Source organism: Chiloscyllium plagiosum, chromosome 3, assembly GCF_004010195.1.
Source record: "Chiloscyllium plagiosum isolate BGI_BamShark_2017 chromosome 3, ASM401019v2, whole genome shotgun sequence".
Classification (NCBI taxonomy): Eukaryota; Metazoa; Chordata; class Chondrichthyes; order Orectolobiformes; family Hemiscylliidae; genus Chiloscyllium; species Chiloscyllium plagiosum.
Window position 1 is genome coordinate 96,360,816 of NC_057712.1, and position 16,088 is coordinate 96,376,903.

General features: G+C 39.9%; 1 protein-coding gene across 3 annotated transcripts in view; it reads right to left on the bottom strand.

Annotated features, from left to right (window-relative positions):
- Positions 1-9,070: 9,070 nt before the first annotated feature.
- Positions 9,071-16,088, bottom strand: part of ankrd6b (ankyrin repeat domain 6b) — an 80,692-nt gene continuing 73,674 nt past the window's right edge. For all 3 annotated transcript variants that reach the window (XM_043686716.1, XM_043686720.1, XM_043686713.1), the window contains 2 exons: positions 13,138-13,435; positions 9,071-11,070 (listed from right to left, as the gene is read on the bottom strand). In XM_043686716.1, coding sequence (XP_043542651.1) covers positions 10,502-11,070; positions 13,138-13,435 — 867 coding nt within the window. In that variant the 3' untranslated portion in view covers positions 9,071-10,501. The remainder of the gene's footprint in view (positions 11,071-13,137; positions 13,436-16,088) is intronic.

The window sequence follows — 16,088 nt, forward strand, 5'->3', positions numbered from 1 at the left end:
TATATTTCATCCTCACAGGAAGATGCTTGTCCTGAGCTTTAGTCATAGAGATGTACAGCACAAAAACAGACTCTTCGATCCAACTTGTCCATACCAAACAGATATCCTAACCCAATCTAGTCCCATTTGCCATCACTTGGCCTATATTCCTCTAAACCCTTCCTATTCATTTACCCATCCAGATGCCTTTTAAATGCTGCATTTGTGCCAGCCTCCACCACTTCCTCTGGCAGCTCATTCCATACATGCACCACCCTCTGTGTGAAAACGTTGCTTCTTTAGGTCCTTTTTATATCTTTCCCCTCTTACCTTAAAACCTATGCCCTCTAGTTCTGGACTCCCCAACCCCAGGGAAAAGACTTTCTCTATTTTATCCTATCCATGCCCCTCATGATTCTATAAACCTCTATAAGGTCATCCCTTAGCCTCAGCCACAGCCTATTCCATCTCTCCCTGTAGCTCAAATCCTCTAACCCTGGCAACATCCTTGGAAATCTTTTCTGAAGCCTTTCAAGTTTCACAACATCTTTCCGATTGGAAGGAGACCAGAATTGTATGCAATATTTCAAAAGTGGCCTAACCAACCTCTTGTACAGCCGCAACATGACTTTCCAACCCCTGTACTCAATACTCTGACCAATAAACACTATCCTATCTACTTGCAACTCTCCTTTCAAGGAACTATGAACTTGCACTCCAAGGTCTCTGTTCAGCAACACTCCCTAGGACCCTACCATTAAGTGTACAAGTCTTGCTAAGATTAGCTTTTCCAAAATGCTGAACCTCACATTTATCAAAACTAAACTCCTTCTGCCACTCCTCAGCCCATTGTCCCACTTGATAAAGATCCCATTGTAATCTGAGGTAACCTTCTTCGCTGTCCACTACATCTCCAATTTTGGTGTCATTTGCAAACTTGCTAACTCTACTTCCTGTGTTCACACCCAAATCATTTATATAAATGATGAAAAGTAGTGGACCCAGCACCAATCCTTGTGGCACTTCACTGGTCAAGGACTTTCACATATCAGATGTGGATTCACCTTCAAGCTGCCCCAATCCAGTTCCTGCCTCATATTGTTTTAATTAGCCTTCTCCACATTTAGCACCTTTACTCAAAGTCTAGTCATCTCCTTTTCCATATCTATCTTAAAACTTACAGAATTATGATCACTATTGCCAAATTTCTGACTGAAACTTTGATCACCTGGTCAGGCTCTATTCCCAAAATAAGGTCAACTATGGCTGCATCCCCAATTGGACAATCTACATATTTTTCAAGAAACCCTCCTGAATGTACTGAACAAATTCTGCCCATTTAAGCCTTTGGCTCTAAGGGAGACCCAGTGAATATTGGGAAATTCAAATCACCCACTACAATCCTATTGTTTTGTTTTTACATATTAACATAATCTGCTTATGTATCTGTTCCTATAATTGCCCCTCTATTGGGAGGCCTACGATATAACCCCATCATATTGATTACAACTTTCCTATTCTGGAGTTCTACCCATATTGCCTCGGTGGATGATTTCTCCAAGATGTCCTCTTTTAATACAGCTGTGATATTTTCCTTAATCACTAATGCAACTCCCACATCTTTTTTACATCATCTCTATCACTCCTGAAACATCTAAACCCCAGGGCAGCCAGTTCTTCCCTTCTTGGAATCAGGTTTCTGTCATGTCTACAACATTGTGATCCCATGTACGAATCAAGGCTCTAAGCTCATCTGCCTTATCTGTTATACGCCTTGCATTAAAACTTCAAACTGCCAGTCCTGGTGTGTTCATTAACCTGGTCCCATCTGTTGTTCCCTCTCGACTTACTTGATTTAGCCCCTCTCTTCCAGCACTCCACATGCTGGCCTACTGCTCTGCTTCCCCCACCCCCAACCCTGCTATATTTGTTTCAATCCTCCTGAGTATATTAGCAAACACTTTCAAGGCTATTTGTATTCCTCCAGTTCAGACGCAACCCTTCCTTCTTGTCCAGGGCTCACCTGCCCTGGAAGAGATCCCAATGATCCAGAATATCTGAATCACTCCCTCCCACACCAGCTCCATAACCACACAATAAACTGTATTGTCGTCCTATTTCTGGCCATACTAGCACGTGGCACAGTAGTAATCTGAAGATTGCAATTCAATAAGTTATGCTTTTCAACTTCCTGCCTAACTTGCCAGATTCTGTTTGTGAGACCCTATCATTCTTTCAGCCTATGTCATTAGTAGCAAAAAGGATCATGACCTCTGGCTGCTCACCCTCCCACTTCAGAATATCCGGTGCATGCTCAGAGGTTGGGCTCAAGTCCCACCTGCCAAAGAGCTGTATCATAATAGGCAACATGGTGTCCAGAGGTTAGCACTTGCCTCACGGTGCTAGGGACCTGAGTTCAATTCCAGCCGTGGGCAACTGTGTGGAGTTTGTACATTGTCATTGTGGGTTTCGTCTGGGTGCTCTTTTTTAAATAAGGAGACAATGTTAGCAGATGCCTAGTCCTCTGATATATCACCTGTGACCACACAGGATTTGAAGGTTATTACCAAGGGCCAGATGATATTTCCTCTTTTGCCTCCTTCAACTGGATATTATGCAACTCATCAGTGCTGCAATCCAAAAATGTGCAGGTTAGGTGAATTGGCTGTGCTAAAATTGTCCATAGTGTTAGGGATGTGTCAGTTAGATGCATATGTAGAGTAATAGGGTATGGGAATGTGTGTGGTTGGGTTACTCTTCGGACGCTCAGTGTGAACTTGTTGGGCCAAATGGAATGTTTCCGAACTATAGGGATTCTATGATAACATCTGAATGGATTGAGTAAAATAGCTATAAAGAGCAAGAAAATGAGTAGGGTCTATTAGGAACGGACCATTGAGATAATCTGTAAGTGAACACATAAGATGTGAATTCAGACTTCCATTAATAATGTGTTGGTCTTCAAAATGGAAAAGGACCAGCCAGATACAGATATTACAGTGATGGCCTGTGAAATATTAGATGAAATAAACTTGGAGAGTGAGAACTATTAATTTCTGAAATGTTTAACAAAATTTTTAAAAATTAAGAGCAAAATAAAACAAAAATTAAAATGAACAAAAATTTTGTTTGTTTTGTATTTTAGTTAAGAAATTAAAAGATTTTTAAAAATCTGGAATTAAGAGTCTAATGATGACCATGAAACCATTGTCAATTGTCAGAAAACCCCATCCGGTTGACTAACGTCCTTTAGGGAAGGAAACCACCATCTTATCTGGTCTGGTCTTCATCTGGCTCCAGATCCACAGCAAAGTGGTTGACTCTTAATTGCCCTCTGGACAATTAGGGACGGGCAATAAATGCTGGTCTAGCCAGCGATGCCCACATCCTGCAAATGACTGAAATAAAAGCCTTAAAAATGATCTGTAGGTTCAGCTGAGTTGCATGATATCCAGTTGAAGGAGGCAAAAGAGGAGATATCATGGGGCCCTTGGTAATAACCTTCAAATCCTGTCTGGGTACAGGTGAGATACCAGAGGGCTAGGCATCTGCTAACATTGTCTCCTTATTAAAAAAGAAATATAGGGTTAGATCAGAAAATGACAGGTCAGTCAGTATGACCTGAATAGTGGGAAAGATATTAGAAAGAATTGTGACAGGCAGCATAGATCTACACTTGGAAAGAGATAGATTAATCAGGGTTAGTTAGCATAGGCTTGTGAAGAGAATGTTTTGACAAATTTGGCCAAATCAGGGTAATGCACCTAATGTGGTGTACATGGATTTCAATAAAGCTTTTGATAAGGTCCCTCGTGGCAAACTGATCACAAAAGTAAGAACCTACAGATTTCAAGGTAAAGTCACATACTGGATCTAAAATTGTCTTAGAGGTAGGAAGCAGAGGTCGGTAGTCAAAGGCCATTTCTAACGGCAAGCCTGGTTCCATTAGTGTTTTGCAGGGCTCATTGCTGGGGCCTTGCTGTTTGTGGTGTACATTAATTATTTGGTCTTAAATGTCTGATCAAGAAGCTCGCGAATGAGACGAAAATTGGTAGGATGGTAAATAAGAGCATAATTGTTAACCGCAGGAAGATATTAATGGACTGGTCAGAACAATGCCAAATGGAATTCAATTCAGAACTGTGTGAGGTGATGCACTTGGGAAGACTAAAAAGGCAACTGATTACAGAGGAACTGTATCTGAACGAGATGGGCGGGCACTATTTCGTTTGGATAATTGATTATTCGGATAATCAATCTTAGCTTAAACAGGGGAAGCCATACTGATCTAATGCTGTGCTCTACCAGAGAATTTGTTTAAATCTATCATTTTAATGAGTCTGCCATTTAAACAAATTAATCTTTGCAGTCTGCAAATTACAGGTTAAAATGTGAAGAACTAAACCCTTTCCATGAAATCCCAGCATTAAACAAGGTCCCAAACAGCTTCAATGATTGCAAGACCATTGACAGTATCAGTTTCCGGGAAAGATGGAAACCCCTCCCCGCACATGCATTTACGTTCTCAGCCTTTTTTTTTAATGAACGGCTGGGTAAAGTGCCAGGATTACTGTAAAACACTTACGTTTGTGAAGGGCTATGTAACAACCCTTACCTAAAAAACATCCAGTTGGTGATGCTTCAGCTGCTTGCGTTTCTTCATTTTTGCCAACATTTTCCCATCTTCTTCAGTACAGGGAAATAGAATACACTTACCTCTTTGATGTAACGTTTTTGCAGGACCTTGAAATCTTCTTCGGATCATCCAATACTTGGATAATCGAGGTTCCTTTGTATACTGAATGGTAGGTACCTGAAAAGTACTGAAGATCAAGGACAGCCTGATGTTCATAGCCGCAAATCCCTGGAGATAGCAGGGCAGACAGATGAGCTGGTTGAGAAGGCATACGGGAATACTTGCCTTCATTAGCCAAGGTGTAGAAGACAATAGGAAGGTGGTTATGCTGGAACTGCATATATAAATCACAGCATAGGCAACAAGTGGAGTACTGCATCCAGTTCTGGACACTGCATTATAGGAAGGATGTGATTGCACAAGACAGGATGCAGAGCAAACTCACCAGAATGCTGCCTGCGCTTTGGCATTGTTTTCCGTGGAGCTGCAAAGGTTGAGAAGGGACCTGATGGATGTGTCTAAAATAATGAGGGACAGAGATAGGTTGTATATGTCAGCACTTTTTCCATTAGTGGAGGAGTCAATTAGCAGGAAATATAGATTTAAGGTAAGAGATAGAGGCTAAGAGGAGATTTGTGGAGAATTCTTTTTTCACGCAGAGGGTAGTGGGAATCTAGAACTCACTACCTGAAAGAGTGGCTGAATCAGAAACTCATTATATTTAAGTAGTATTTATACAGTCACTTGTATTGCTATTGCTTTCTGGGGGCCAAGTGCTGGTAAATGAAATTAGTGTAGTCAGATCTTTGTTGACTGGTGTTGACATGACAGACTGAAAGGCTTCCTTCTGCGCTGTTAGCATCCATGATTCTAATGACCAAGACACCTGAGGGCATGTTTGCCAATGTTGTTAAAATAAAAACTGGACAAGCAGGGGAATAGAAGTGCTAGCCTTGGATGTTTTGCCATGTTACAGATGCTAGAGAACCATAGGCAATTGTTTATATAAATGTAAGTTGTTGCAGTAATCGATCCTCAAGTCAATGTTACATTGAAATGAGAACTTTAAACAAATGTTGATTTATTTGTTTCTCTCTCTACATCCAAATTCACAGCAAAATTAAAAAAAACTTCTCCACAATTTATGTATTTTGTACAATCTGAAATTCATAGGGCTTCTTTAAAAAAATTATATTTTTAATAATACATTAAGTATACACAAGATCATGATATGGGTTGCTTCAGGGACCACGCCATGTAGACTTAAATAGGAATAAATGTAGAATGATTTCATGCAAAAACCTGGTTATGTTATTTGTTTTAAGAAAATACTGTTTTGAAGGAAGAAATTGGGAGCATTTTTTTCTCATTGCATATATAGAAATTACATAAGAAATTTATTATAGATGTTTCATCAACTTACAAGCAAGTAATAGATATGAGACAAACACTGTACAGTGTTTGAGCACAGTGGCTCAATCAGCTTTTCTGGCCTGTTTAAAATATCAACATAACGCTTGTCACAATACTGTATCTGCATGTTGCATCCAGCTGTTTACCTGACAGTGATGAGAGTTAAATTATTTGTTGATGTTGAGTGGGATGTTTGGACTGTTATAGATCCAAATAACTAACTTATCACTTGCAATATGGGTTGAAAGATATGGAAGCAAATTCAGCAAACATTGGTTTCTGGTGCAAAATGGATGGAACAAATGTCATCTGTATGAAACTGGACAGGTCTGATTGGGAATCAGATGCATATCTCCAGTGCATGCCTTAGGTATTTTGCTTGGCTCTTATGCTAAGCTGGCACACAGATCTGAGGTAGGTTTGAGTTATAAGGAGAGGCTGGATAGGCTGGAACATTTTCCCTTGTGCATCCAAGGCTGGTGGGTGACCTTATAGAGGTTTATAAAATAGTGAGGAGCATGGATAAAGTGAACAGCCAGAGTCTTTCTCCAAGGGTAGGGGAGTCCAAAGCTAGAGGGCATAGGTTTGAGGTGAAAGGGGAAAGCTTTAAAAGAGACCTGAGTGGCACATCTTTCACACAGAGGTTGGTGCATCTATGGAATGAGCTGTAGAGGAAGTGTTAGAAGTGAGTACAATTACAACATTTAAGTAGGTACATGAATAGGAAAGGTTTAGATGGATATGGGCCAAATGCAGGCAAATGGGACCAGTTTGGGATACCTAGTTGGCATCAGACCAAAGGGTCTGTTTCTGTGCTGTATGACTTTATGACTCTAAGTGGGAAACAGGGAGGTATGGTAAGTAGAGACCAAACTGGCATTCATTTGGACTATTATTTGTGATGCTTGAATTATTTCAGCTTCTTCTGGCTTCACAGAAATGCAACTAAACCAGTGTCCTACCTGTTTGTGGCACGAGTTCGAGTTTTTAGTCCACTAATTACCCAGAACATATGAGGATCAAACTCAACAGGGTTGATGACCAATTTCATGTGGGGCCTGTCAACCAGCATTGGGATCTTTACTTGCAAGGCAGTGTGTTTAATGCTTGTTATAAATGAGGGAAGCATTGACTTCCAATTTGACAGCTCTTGCGCTGAGAAATAGTGAGTTCCAGAGAATTTGCACAAGGTTGAGTTTCATCCAATGATCTCTGAAGATGATTGTTTATTCTACTCAATCTTTAAATATTATAAATGTCTCACACAAATTTAGGAAATGTCCATGTTATTATTTCAACCATGATGTTGTGCATTATGCAGAAATCACAATACTAAATTGGTATAAAGAAGAGACAGTTTTACAATGAAGTCTTGCTATCCCGGAACATCACACACTCATCATGATCAAAATTATTTCTGTACAAAATGAACAAGACCTTTCAACATCAGTACTGTGACATACATTTACTACATTCATGGAATTTATTTTCTAAACAGCATTTTGTAGCTGTTGGGAGGTCAGTACTTCTAACTACAGGTTACTTATAAATTGAAATCCTTCGCAACATTAAGTTCTTCTTATTGCAAAAGTATGAGTAACTCATTGAATCTAAACTACAATTATTTGCACCTTGAGGATGTAAATTTTACCGACCAAATAACATAATTAACCACTGCACTTGTGTGTTTTATCATTTGTAAACTAAATAAAGCAAGCAAAATATTAATATCTCCTGGTTAATGAAAAAGTTATCATTTTGAAGATTAGTATCAGACACTATATCATCAAAATATTTGCAACTTCTATCGTTATTTTAGTTCCATTTGCTGCTTGGCCACCATTTCAGTGATCAACCACAGTTGGCAAAATTATTAATTTTTGTAGCAATTGTGGCAACAAATAACTTTGACAATAATAAACAGGGCTACAAATTTAGGAAAGCACATACCTGCAATTGTTAAACCTAATGTTCTAAACAACCTGTTCAGAAATGTTATTACATACTTCTGGAGCAGGAGGAACTTGAACATGAGTCTCCCTGTCCAGGGATTTGGAAACTACCATTGCGTCACAAGTGGGCCCCCTGCTATTGCCAAATTGTGAAATATGGATATCTGGTAAGACTATTTAGTACTGCAGGTTTTCAGAATGGTGATAAAGCAATGAGTATGCTCATGATCCTGCACATTCCCTCTTTATGGTTATCAAGTAGGTCTAACTTTTATTAAGTTCCATTTATACAGTAATGTTTTGGCTGCCATAAAAGCTCAGCAGGCCCCTTAGACATTGACTTCACTCTGACCTGTTTCAGCTCCCTCCCTCTTCCTGGAATGCCACAGCACCACTCACATTGAGACCTAACCTGAATATTCTACTTCTCAATGTTGTGGGTGACAGATTCTGGCTGGTTCAACACGCGTACCATTTCTTAATCCAAAGACGGAAAGCAATAATGTGGGAAACCTAACATTTTAAAATGCACTTCATTAAACGCTCGTATTATTGATATTTTACAAAAAAAAAATTCATTTACACTATTACTAGAGTTTCTCTAATTCAATAGTAACAATGTTGAAACATTTCCTCTGATACTATCCCGATGGCTTGACATCCTTTCTTTCCCCTTCAGAAAATAAAAATATTAGAGAAATCCTATTTGGAAACTCATCATCCACAGTGCCAGGAGTGGGGAGATGGTAGTCAAGCAGTAATATCACCAGTGCAGTAATCCAGAGACTCAGGTATTCCTCTGAGGACATGGGTTCATATCTCACCGTGGCAGCTTGTGGAATTTAGTTCAATTTAACAAAATCTAGATCTAATCTCAGAAAAGATGTTCATAAAACTATCATTGGGTTTTGTCAAAATCATTTTTTAAAGTCATTCATCGCGAGCGAGGCCAGCATTTATTGCCCATTCATAATTGATAAGTCAAATCACATTTCTGTAGGTCTGAAGTCACAGACCTGTGACTGTAAACCAGACCAAGTAAGGATGGCAGATTCCTTACCTAAAGGACATTAGTGTACAGATAGGCTTTTCTGACAATCAACAATTGTTTCATGGTCATCATTGGACCCTTCATTTCAGATTTTCATTGATTTCAAATTTCAACATGGATGGATTTGTACCCCGGTCCACAGAACTTTACCTGTGTCTCTGGATTTAGCCTCCTCACCTCCCATAAATCCCCACTCTTTCAAATCATTAATATCCTTCAGAGAAGGAAATTTGCTGTGCCTTTCTGGTCTGGCCAAATATATATAAATGTGGCTGACTCTTAACTGTCCTGAAATGGTCAAGCAAGCCACTCAATTCAAAGGCAATGAGGGATGGGAAACAAATACTGGCCTTCCAACAATGTCCACATCCCACAATAGATTAAATTCTAAAAAGTTAGTGTTAGTAATTTATAGCAAAGAGACTTTGAAATCAATTGAGCCAAAGAAAAAATGTATGCAATAATCCAAATCTGTGTACAGGGCACATTTTAAAAAGTTGGTTATTTTACTGTTAAATCTTTAAATCTACTTTGAGCTGCTGCCTAATCTGTTATACATTAACCTATGGATGACTGAGATCAGATACATTGTAAATGCTGGAAAACAGAAAAACTATAATGTTATCAAATCTCAACCACTATCCCCTACCCCCACCACACAGTGGAATTTGTGGAATGAAAAATCCTCTTCTGGTTGGTTCTCAACTTGGTTGATTCACCTGTACATGAGTCACGTGAAGCAGAAATCTCCACAGAAATTTCTGGCCACTTATATCCGTGATTACATCCACTTTAAATTCACCTCATTATATTCTGTTTGTCACAGTGTGCGATGGACTTGCCAGAATCTAACAGCAGTAACCATATGTCAGTGATTATCTTGTGCATTTAGTCAATCAATTTTAAACAACTTCTAATTTATGCATATTCAAATACAAAATATTAAATGTAATTCTCTTCATTTTCAAATTATAATATTTGTCATGTGCATTTTCTTAAAATTCTCTGAGCCCATATTAAACCTGTGAATAGCACTAATGCTGACATACACAATGTGCAACATTTAATCTGCCATGGTACAATGTAAAAGGAATGTAATTAGAATATATTTGTTTGCAACACTTTCCAAGAGTAATAATTTACTAACTTTTGCTATACAAAGCTGTAAGGGTCTATCAGTGAATTTATTTCATGCTTAGTTTTGACAAACATAAAGTATAACCTATTTTCTAACGTTACAGGGAGGACCTAAAATAGAGTGTCGAAAGGTTGAATCTGTGGCTTGAGACCAACAAATGTAAAACAACAGTATGCAATTTTAAAAATACAAGTCTCCTGTACAGTGGAAGCCCACATACACTTGTTATGTTAATTTTTATGTGCTACTCTCCGGCTAAGAATATTGTGTCAGTTATTATTGCCATAGGTGATATGTTCCTTGATAGGAAGGAGTGTCTTTCACTGGAATTGCTAGCTATCTTTCTGCATTTTAGTCCTAAGTTTCTGTAATTCTTCTTCTAAGCTTTTAATCTGCTCCAGCAAAGCGACTTTATCCTGATGGGCCTTCTGATCAGCTTGACATCTTGCTTCCTCAATCTTCCTCTCATACCACTTTTCCATCTGTGTGGAAACTGCCTCAAAAAAATATTGTGTGATTTCAAGCACAGGCACGCTCTCCTTAACTACTGTGCGAGGTTGTTCCATGCATTGTCCAGTAGAAAGCAACGTACTGCTCTGTTGTTGTCTATGCCTTCCACTGAGAGATTTTTTTGTCTGGGTGCTTTTGCTTTGATTGTGTCCCCGAACTGGATGAACAGTCACTGCTTGGTCCGTTTTCACAACTGATGTTTCACTAGAAGTCTGAAACTTAACATGACCAGATTTTGGCAAAGGCTGCTCCACGGGTGATAGGTCTTGGGGTGTTTTAGAAGGGGGAGCAGAACAAATGCTCCTTTCCTTTGGTCGAACAGCTGGAAGAGAAGTTGCTTGGGCAGTGGTTGAGGAGGAATTAGGAGTAGTCAATACCAATTGTGTTGCTCCTGCAGAAACCACAATATTACAAATGACAAGCATGTTCTTTCATAAAGTGTATTTTACTAATCTAAATAAGGCATCTCTTACAGAAATTGATTATTATCATTCTACACAATTTAATGAATATATGGAGAAAACAAGAATATGCTTTTGCTTCTATCGTAATCTACTTGACATATCTCTCTAAACTGAGAGTTCTCCGAAACTAAGAAGTAATTACTGCACCAGAGAGGAAATGTCACCCTTGCACTAAACAAAATTTATTCCCTTTTCATAAGAGCTCAGCTTGTCCTTCCATATTTCTTTAAAACCAATGCAGAAGAGTTTGATCGCTTTGATGTGAAACACAATTACATGGAATCCTTAAGGATTCCTGGTGCTTTATAGAGTGGAGTCAGGCATCATGACAGCAGAGGGGGAAAAATTTGGGATGGAAGCTATTTCTGTAATTTCTTCACCCTTTTGGAAATAAGAGAAAGGAAACCCTTTTCCTAGCTGCAATGCCTCCTTCCAGATGTTAGTTGCAGGGAAAGTATGGGATGGAAGTAGGAGGTGATTGTGAGTCCCAATTAAAATTCTGACAGAAACAGTTCTTAAATGGTTAGCAGTAAATACCCTAGAAGGAAGCAAATACACATACTGCTATGATTCATTCAGACACAGGAATCACATGATTCAGAGTTTCCCAGATTAGGAACAAGTAAGAGATCCATATCTTCAATCATGTCATGACTATAGAGTATTGCTCCAATATACTATATGCTGCATTAGGCGGGCACAATCTCCAATTACGTAAATTATTGTGTTCCTGAGTTCAGATGAATATTTGACAGGATCCGACTGCTGGAAAGAAACACTCACCCACTCTATACCAAGCAATACCTCTGCTGGAACTCCTGGACCGGTTATGAAACTTTATAGTTCCTGCTATATGCTTCCATTCCTCACTGTTCAAAGAACAATTCCAACAATGGCACATTCTAGTCGTTACCCAGTCCTCCAGTTTCATCCATTGAGATATGATTGCGTCTTATAAAGATCATCTGCCTTTACGATTGAATTGTAAAAGACCAAGATATACAGACTGGGGCTGTTTTCTCTGGAGCGTCAGAGGCTGAGGGGTGACCTTATAGAGGTTTACAAAATTATGAGGGGCATGGATAGGGTAAATAGGCAAAGTCTTTTCCTTGGGGGAGGGGAGTCCAGAACTAGAGGGCATAGGTTTAGGGTGAGAGGGGAAAGATATAAAAGAGACCTAAGGGGCAACTTTTTCACACAGAGGGTAGTATGTGCATGGAATGAGCTGCCAGAGGAAGTGGTAGAGGCTGGTACAATTCCAACATTTAAGAGGCATTTGGATGGGTATATCAATAAGAAGGGTTTGGAGGGATATGGGCTGGGTGCTGGCAGGTGGGACTAGATTGGGTTGGGATATCTGGTCAGCATGGATGGGTTGGACTGGAGGATCTATTTCCATGCTGTACATCTCTATGACTCTATGGTTTGATTACACTATGATGGCCTATTTTAACAACCATTTGAAATATTTACTCTGAATGATTTGATGAATCTATCAGATGGTCCAAAAGGAACTATCAAAGTTATCACTTCTGAGAACATTTTCTTTTCAACAAAAGCCTGATATTTGTCCACAAATCGCAACTAAGTGGCGTTAGAAACCAAATTTTAGAAGAGAAGGAAACAATTAATTCAGATATTCACTGATTGCTTCCGATTACTAAAGGCAGAATTCATAGACTTTGTAGAATCCTTACAGTGTGGGAGCAGGCCATTCATCCCATTGAGTCCATATCAATCCTCCGAAGAGCATCCCACCCAGACCCACTTCCCTACCCTATCCTTGTAATCATGCATTTCCTACCCAACCTGCATATCCCTGAACACATATCAGCAATTTAGCATGGCCAATTCACCTCACCTGCACATTTGTAATAATTGTGCCAAGCTGCACCACTCCATGATTTTACTTACAATCCTCATTTTATCAGTAAAGGATGAAGATTTGTTTAAGCTGCTTCTGAAAAAAAGTTTTGCAAGATGTAACTCCATACCTTGCGGAATATCCTGTTGTCTGCCTAATACCTCATCTGGGGATTGGACTTTGGCATCTTCTGATCCGTCTAACAGACTATAAGGCTGTTGCGATTGTTCTTCTGCTTGCTGTGTAACAGGATATGTCTGGACAGTTCCGTGGTCCCTGCTGCTTAGAATGGTATCAGGATCTAGACTTTCTGACACATTTTCACTGGAGGGGGTTGCAGATTTTGATCGCAGTTCTCCTGATAACTTGAGCTCAAGATTTTGGAGCTTTGACATACACCAAGATTTCATATCATCCACCATTGAAGACTGCAAAGAAGATGGGAACAATTAAGCAGACTAAATTTGAGATCTGTTTTGTCAATTGAAGAAAGAGCACATCACAGAAACTAAGTAACAAATTATGGATAACCATCAGTTTCAATGCATAGTTTAACTGAAAACGAAAACCCTTCCACAACCATTTCCTCAGCTTTTCTGCGAAGGTTATAGAGGCAAGCAGTAACCCTCAAGAATTTACCAATCCCAATGTTTGACCACAATAATCACAGTCAGCGTAGTTTTCATTCTTTATGTTTAAATATAGTGATTTTAACATGGAGTAAGAATAATGAATGAAATATCCCTAAATGGTCACCTTGTCAATGTGGGAGAACAGGAAGACAACTATTCGGGATAATGCTAGAACAGTGAATAGGTTTAAGTGGATATTAAACACTGAAAAAGTAAATGCAACTTGGGTTTCCTGGAATGAAGGCAGGCTTGAGGCAATAACACTATTATCTCTCAAACAAGGAAGAAGGAAGGAAGACTTGACAAGATAATCCAAAATAGTAAAACAAGTGGACAAGGTAAATATCAGCCTTCTCAAATAAAAGGTGCAAAGGTGGCCTTTAGTAGAGCGATATGCTCTTCATGTTGGATATGGGGGATTAGGGAGAGTTTCATGTTACTGATGATTATGTCTGTAGGAGGTGTGTTTGGCTGTGAATCCTATCGTATTGCATGGATTAGATGGACTGGCAGTTAGAGGCAATGAGGAATTCACAGGAGCTAGGAAGTGGATGGCAGTTGCAGGGAAGGAGATAAACTGAAGATACAGTGGGCAGGCGAGTGACCTCCAGGAAAGGTTGGGGGGGGGGGGGTAGAGGCAAGTAGTGCAGGTATCTCCTGTGGCTATCTTCATCTTAAACATGAATTCTGTTTCGGAAAATGTATGGGGTGATGGACTGTCAGGGGAATGTAGAATGGACAGCCAGGTTTCTGGTACCAAGATTGGCTCTAATGAAATGAGAGTAATGCCAGGTTCCAAGCAATCGATTGGAAGGGGACTCTCTAGTGAGGCACAGACAGACAGTTCTGCAGCTGACATGAGATATTAGGATGGTGTGTTGCCTCCCTGGTGCCAGGATCAGGATATCTCAGAGAGGAAGCAGAATTTTCTCAAATGGGAGAGATACCAGCAGGAGGCACTTGTACCCTTTGGAACTAATGACATAGGAAGGGAAAAAGACGAGAGTCTGAGGAGAGAATATAGGAAGTTAGGCAGGAATTTAACAAGTAGGTCCTAGAGGGTATTCATATCCGGATTACTCCTGGTACCATCAGCTAGTGAGGGTAGGAATAGAAGGATAGAGCAGATGAATGCGTGGCTGAGGTGCTGGTGAAGGGGAGAAGTCACATTTTTTGGATTATTGGAATCTCTTAGAGTCATAGAGATACAGTAAACAGACCCTTCAGTCCAACTCATCCATGCCGACCAGGTTATCCTAAATAAATCTCGTCCCATCTGCCATATTTGGCCCATATACCCCTGAATCCTTCACATTCATATAACCATCCAGATGCCTTTTAAATGTTGTCATTGTACCAGCTTTCACCACTTCCTCTGGCAGCTCACTCCATACATGTACCACCCTCTGTGTGAAAAAGTTGCCCCTTAAATCCTTTTTAATTCTTTCTGCCCTCACCATAAACCTATGCCCTCTAGTTTTGGACTCTCCCACTCCGGGGATAGATCTTGTCTACTGACTATATCCATGCCCCTCATAATTTTATAAACTTCTAGAAGGTCACCCCTCAGCCTCGGACGGTCCAGATAAAACAGCCCCAGCCTATTCAGCCTCTCCCTGTAGCTCAAATCCTCCAACCTCAGCAACATCCTTGTAAATCTCTTCTCAATCCTTTCAAGTTTCGCAACATCCTTCCTATTGCAGGGAGACCAGAATTGCATGCAGTATTCCAATAATGGCCTAAATAATGTCTTGTACAGCTACAACATGGCCTCCCAACTCTGATACTCAATGCACTGACCAATAAAGGCAATCATAATAAACACCTTCTCCACTATCCTGTCAACCTGTGACTCCATTTTCAAGGAACTATGAACCTACACTCTAATGTCTCTTTGCTCAGCAGCACTTCCCAGGACCTTAACATTAAGTGTGTAAATCTTGCCCTGATTTGCTTTTCCAAAATGCAGCACCTCACATTTATCTAAATTAAACTTCATCTGCCACTCATTGGCTCATAGGCCCATCTGATCAAGATCCCATTATACTCTAAGGTAACCTTCTTCTCTGCCCACTACACCTCCAATTCTGGTGCCATCTGCAAACTTACTAACCATACCAACTATGTTCACACCCAAGTTATTTATATAAATGATAAAAAGCAGTGGACCCAACACCAATCCTTATGGTACACTGCTGAGCACAGGCCTCCAGTCTGAAAAACAACCCTCCAGCACCACACACTGTCTTCTACCATCGAGCCACCTCTGTATTCATAGGACTAGTTCTCCCTCTATTCCGTGTGATCTAACCTTGCTAACCAGTCTACCATGTGGAACCTTACTGAAGTCCAGACAGATCACGTCCACTGCTTGGCCCTCATCAATCCTCATTGTTACTTCTTCAAAAAAATTCAACCAAGCTTGTGAGGCACAATTTCCCATGCACAA